The sequence below is a fragment of the Hyaena hyaena genome, unplaced genomic scaffold, assembly GCF_003009895.1.
Source record: "Hyaena hyaena isolate Hyena2069 unplaced genomic scaffold, ASM300989v1 scaffold_632, whole genome shotgun sequence".
Classification (NCBI taxonomy): Eukaryota; Metazoa; Chordata; class Mammalia; order Carnivora; family Hyaenidae; genus Hyaena; species Hyaena hyaena.
In genome coordinates, this window is record NW_024081263.1 from 157648 (window position 1) to 163252 (window position 5605).

At 57.3% G+C, this 5605-nt stretch overlaps 1 protein-coding gene across 1 annotated transcript in view; it reads right to left on the minus strand.

The window, feature by feature from the left end:
• Positions 1 to 507: 507 nt before the first annotated feature.
• NAA40 (N-alpha-acetyltransferase 40, NatD catalytic subunit) overlaps positions 508 to 5605 on the minus strand; it is a 15662-nt gene continuing 10564 nt past the window's right edge. The window contains exons 4-8 of the mRNA XM_039257719.1: positions 4427 to 4522; positions 4189 to 4347; positions 3932 to 4015; positions 3441 to 3518; positions 508 to 3141 (exon numbers count right to left, since the gene is read on the minus strand). Of these exons, the coding sequence (XP_039113650.1) occupies positions 3000 to 3141; positions 3441 to 3518; positions 3932 to 4015; positions 4189 to 4347; positions 4427 to 4522 (559 nt within the window). The 3' untranslated portion in view covers positions 508 to 2999. The remainder of the gene's footprint in view (positions 3142 to 3440; positions 3519 to 3931; positions 4016 to 4188; positions 4348 to 4426; positions 4523 to 5605) is intronic.

The following is a 5605-nucleotide window of genomic DNA, read 5'->3' on the forward strand; positions in this document are numbered from 1 at the left end:
GGCTCTGTGCTGACAGCTAGCTCAGAGCCTGGAGCCTGCTTCGGATCCTGTCTCACCCTCTGACCCTCCCCTGCTCACGCTCTCTCTCTCTCAGAAATAAAAATAAAACATTAAAAAAAAAAAGACAAGACAAAACAATCTATTCAACTCTCACTCACATGTGCTGGAATTCAGGTTTAGCCAAAGATGTCAGATGCCACAACGCCTGGCTTGGGACTCTGTCCAAGACACCAAGCAGGCATCCCTCAAAAAGACCTTTTACCTCAACCCAGGGCCAGTAGGGGAGTGGCACCCACATACACATTTGATCTCAGTTCCCACCCATGGCTGTTCGCCCCAGCCCCCCTGAGGTTTCCTCGGGCCCAGGCCTCCTTTGCAGGAAGGGGTATGCAGCCTGCACTACATGCCTCCCAGGGTCTAGGCCAACACTGGGGCCGGGTAAAGGTCAGAGGTGTTGCCTGAGATCACGCTGCCCACGGCACCCCAGCGTTAGGACACCATCCCAGCAGCTGAACAAAGTGTCTTTTATTTGTGACATACAAATACAACCAATGCAAAAAGAGATAGCTTTTCCCTTTGATTCCAGTGATAACAAGTCGCTAAAGGAAAAAAATATATATATATCAAGAAAGGGTTTATCTTCAGTTTCCTCTAAAAAAACAAAACCAGAAACGGTTAAAAAGAACCATAGGCATGTCATATACACATTTTTGACATCCACAAAAATAACCTGAAATGGGGTGGATACAACTAAAAAAAAAAAAAATCTTAAAAAAATATGTTAACATGCCCCAAACACACACACAGAAAAGCCGGGGAAAAAAGGCCTGCCCTGTTTCTCAAAACCAAGACCCAGGGAAGTGAGAATTGGATGGGCTCAACACCAGTGAGAGAGTGGCCTACTGGCCTCAGGCAGTACCTCTCCTGCCCCAGCCCCGAACCCCCACCCCCAGCGGCCCTGCAGGAAGTGACCAGCAGAAGTGGGAAGGGTAGGGTGTGGCACCAGGCGCCCCACCTGCCAGTGGGCTTGGTGACAGGCGCCCGATGAATGGAAAGAGACAACATACACTGAACTCACCGTATGAAGGATCTACAGTGGGGGTCCTTTTGATCCCCTTGAATGGGAGGTATGAGAAATCCATGATCTAAGACAATAAATATCTATCCATTCTGTGTCGAGAGATAAGGATCAGAGGAAGAAATTCCTAAACATGCTCTGCCATTCCATGATTCTTGGAGGGAGCTCGCCAACACCCTCCCACAATTCAAATTTCTGCCCCCCCCATGTAAAATCCACACCCCCCTCCCCAAGCCAGAAGGCAGGGGCAGGGGGCTTGTTCCAGTGTAAAGCTGCAAGGCCCTCTCCCACGGGGCGCCACGTCCGCTGCTGGCGGGGTCAAGAGCAACACGGAGCACTCAGGAGGGCTGGGTGGGTGACGGAGGCCGTGTGACCGGACCCGCACAAGCAGGAAAGTAGGGGAGGGGCAAGAACAGCTCCAGGGAGACCCGCCAGCACAGACCACCTGAGTCAGGGCAGAGGGTGGGGTATGAGCAGGCTCCGAGGTCAGAACAGACCTCCAAAGAGCAACTTCACAAAGGCTAGAACCTTCCAGACACTCCCTAAAGCAGAGCCCAAGGAGGATGTCCAAAGGGGAGGCGTCAGGTGCTTTTTCCTGGATAAGAATTTGGTCATTTTTCTTCCCTGGGAGGCCCAGAGATCAGGGCAAGTAGAAGCTCTGACCCACAGCTTCTCTACCCCGCGAGAGAGGAGGAAGGCCTTCTCCCCCTGCTCCAGCCCGCTGCCGAAGGGGGACCCTGGAGACAGAGAGAAAAGCAGCGGTCTGGGCCACTGAGAGGCACTCCTGCTGCAGCCGAAGCCACCCGTCAGGGCAGCGGCGCCAGGCCTCACGGAGGCAGCAAGGGGCAAGGCTGGGAGTGCAGGCGGTGGGGCCTGCTGCTGGCTGGGGGCTCTGAAGAGGCAGGGGGGCCCCGCCTTCAGAGAGGGATCAGCACCAAGATACGAGAGGAGACAGTACTGAATATGCCAGGAACCAGGGGTCTTTCTGGGGGAAGGGGAGGGGCTCCCTAATGTCATTCTCCCCCTTGAGAGTAAGAAGGGGGTGTCGGGTGAGGGGGAGCTGAGGGAGAACAAGTGGCCAGGGGCGACAGAGAGGCACCGGCAGGGCCTCTCTGGCTTGTTTCTGTGGATGAAGAGCTCAAGTCACTGTCAGGCCACGAGGCTGAGCCAGAATGCAGCAAGTCCAAAAGCCCAGAGACGCAACTCTCTTCCGGGAGGCCCCGTCCACAGCTTGCTCCTGGTCGTCTCCTCTGACAGCAACGGAGGGACGGAGCCTTCCTCCCAACGGGCTGGTCCCCTGGAACGCCTCCAGGCTCGCCGTGAGCCCGGAAAAGCACAGCTGGAAAGAGCGCCCTTGCTTCCCAGTGTCGTGGCACAAAAGGGCTTCCCAAGGTCTCCATCAGAGCGTTCATCTACGAAACGTGAGTCTCTCTGAAGCCTATCTCTCTACGCCCAGATCTACCGAATCCGTACTTCGTTGAGGACCAGCCAGACCCGGACCCAGGGCTCCAGGACTTTGTATAAAGGTGGGTACAAACACCCCATTTGTCCAGGTGTGGATGTGGCAGGGGGGAGGGAGTCGGCTTGTCAGGAATCCATCTGCAAAGAAGTTGGGGAACCTCATGGCCAAGGACACGAGGGCCAAGTGAGAAGGCAGCCACCGTGAGAAAATACGCTTCATGCCCGGCCTCCGCCAGCTCCTCCCACGGCACCTTCTCCTCTCTGCTCCTTCTGGACACTTGGCTCTTCTAGGAGAGGGGAGGAGGGGCAGCTGGGAGCGCACCCCCCCCCCCAGGGTTCTGTGCTCTCACGCTGCGGCCCAGCACGCACAGGGTGGAGGCCACAGCTCTGAGGGTACTTGGCCGGCAGCATGAGCCCAGGGAGGAGACAGGCCTTGGAGAGGGCGTTCTAACTTGGGAGCTCAGTGGCAGCAGCCACCACAGTGCCCGCCTGCATGGGAGTGCTGGCTGTCCCCAAACTTGGTCCTCCGGCTCAGGATCTCATAGGAGCAGTCCTCTCCGCAGCACCCGGACATGCTGGGGGAAGAGTCATCGATTTCAAATCTGCACAGCGGGCAAGAGAACAGGTTAGACTGCGGGTAGTGGACTGCCCCCCCCCGCCCCGCCCCCGCCGCCTGACGGCCTTTCCACCAGCCATACTCATGAGACCCCTCATGAGCCTCTTGGCCGGGGGACGCAGCCAGAGGGCACTCCCGCCATCTCACCGACCCCTGACCGCTCCCATGGACCACTGGGCTGGGAGCTCATGCTTCAGGGTGAATGAGGGCCAGGACCAGGACCAGGGCCCTGGGGCAGGCACCTACTACCACCCCCAGGGCCCCGCCCGAGGCCCAGCTCCTTACTGCAGCGCTTCTCTGAAGAACTGGTAGGCGCCGTGATTGTGTTTAAATACAGTTAACATAACTTTCTTCATCTGTGTGCTGAGAAGAAAGCAGAGAGAACAGCTTCCAGAAAGAGAAACATGCTAAACCAGGCCTCCTCTTTCATGTCTCTGCCCGCTGTCACTTGCTTGTGAGAAGCGCTGTTCTGCGCCCGACTCTCGCTCTGCGCTGGGCACCCCTGGCGCTCAGTGCTCCCCTCTGTTACGGGGCTGACCAGTCCGCACGGCTGTCAGGCCTCTCGCCTGAATGGCTGCTTCTCCGCTTCCTGTCTGCACCCCCACTTTTGGGGCATGGCAGGCATCCAGAAGCGAAGCCGCACTGAAAGGAACGTACAAAATCCGGAGTCCCAGCAGGGCGGGGACTCTTCCTGAGAGGGTTCAATCTATTTGCCTTCCTTCCAAACCGTTCGTACGCGCCCTGTCCCCCGCGGCGACACAAGGGGTGGCCCCTACCTATTGGCCATGAGCTGCAGGATCTGTATGAGGAACTTCCCCAGGCCTTTCCGCCGCACCTTGCTTTCCAGCTGCACCTCGTAGCTGGGCGAAGAAAGCAGCGAAGTGAGCCCAGGGAGGCAGGGCCCGTCAGAGGAGCCTGGGGCCCCGGCAGCCCGCAGACCCCGACGGGGACAGTGGACTCTGCCTCCGGGCCGGATGCCTGGAGCAGTGTAGGCGTCTCCTCCCCACCGCCTACCCCGAGCTGGGGCTCCTACCAGTACAGGACTTCATCCCCGCATTCCACGTCAAACCGGAAGTGAGAAAAGGCAACAGGGACGGAACTGCTTTCCCAAGCAATGAGGTACCAGGCTCGGTCGTCTGTCATTTCCTCGCGTTTCTCTCGGTCCTTCCAGCCCCACTCGCTTTGCTCGTACCTGGGGAACGTGGGGGCGGTGAGGGTGGGGAACCCCGGACGGGGAGGTGCGAGGCCCACTCCTGTCGGGGTGTGCTTACATGGTCTGCATGTTGGTTTTGGTCAGGTCGAAGGCCCAGGCCACGGTGGCCGGCTCCAGTCCAGACACTCGCTTACACTCGATGGAGACGTTTAACCTGAAAAGTGGAAAAGGAGGCACGTGGAGCCGGCTATAGGCCCCTGCACGCCCGGCGCCCCAGAGGCTGACAGGGAAGCCCGCCTGCCTGTTAACCTACAGAGAAGAGCCAAGCCTGCGCCTCTGCCTCCCGCACCGGGACTCCAGGAGGGGCAGGTGAGGGATGAAGCCTTGGGGCCGAGATTAACAACCATCACCGGCGGCCGCCACCCTGACTGCAGTCCCATTCCTGCCCCCACAGGAGGCCCTTATCAGCCTCAGCACTTCATACACTTCTGTCCCTCTCTGCTACTTTTGTGCTTTCTCAAGCCGCTCTTCTGTGTTCTGTTATAAACACTAAAGTCTTCTGGATTCCTTTAGTTCCTGCCCTTAGGCATTTAATCTCTGGGACCTTGAAAGTGGCTGGGTCACCTCAGACCCTTTGAGAAGTCTGTGGCCCATAACCCTCCTGAGGAGTGTGCCTGCCATTTCCTTTGAGGACAGAGTGGACGCTCTTGGCTGATCAGACGGGGTAGAATGGGGTCCAACTCCGTGATTCCCTAAACAACTATGTTCTACGTGTTAAGTTATCTTAATCTATTCACTTCTAAGGAAAACTTTAATAAATCACAGTTAAGCTCCTTGGCCAAACTGTGAAATCCCAGTCTCTAGGGAGTGCTGGATTCAGACAGGACTGAAGTCAGCGATGCTAAATGCTCACAGAGTTCCCATATCTTCCAGTGGCCTTTGACACGACCCCTCACAGGGTGTCCCCACAGGAATCGACTGTCACCTCTGCTGTCTGGCACGCCATGTGACCTGCACATGTGCTCAGCTTTAGAAATTTGGAACTTCTCAGCTCTGAAGAGTCTTCTTTCCCCTGAGCACTGACCACACAGTCGTCAGAAATGCCCAAACACAGGGGCGCCTGGGTGGCTTAGTCGGTTAAGCGTCCGACTTTCACTTGGGTCATGATCTCGCGGTTTGTGGGTTCGAGCCCCGCGTCGGGCTCTGTGCTGACTGCCAGCTCAGAGCCTGGAGCCTGTTTCAGTCTGTGACTCCCTCTCTCTCTGACCCTCCCCTGCTCACGCTGTCTCTCTCTCTC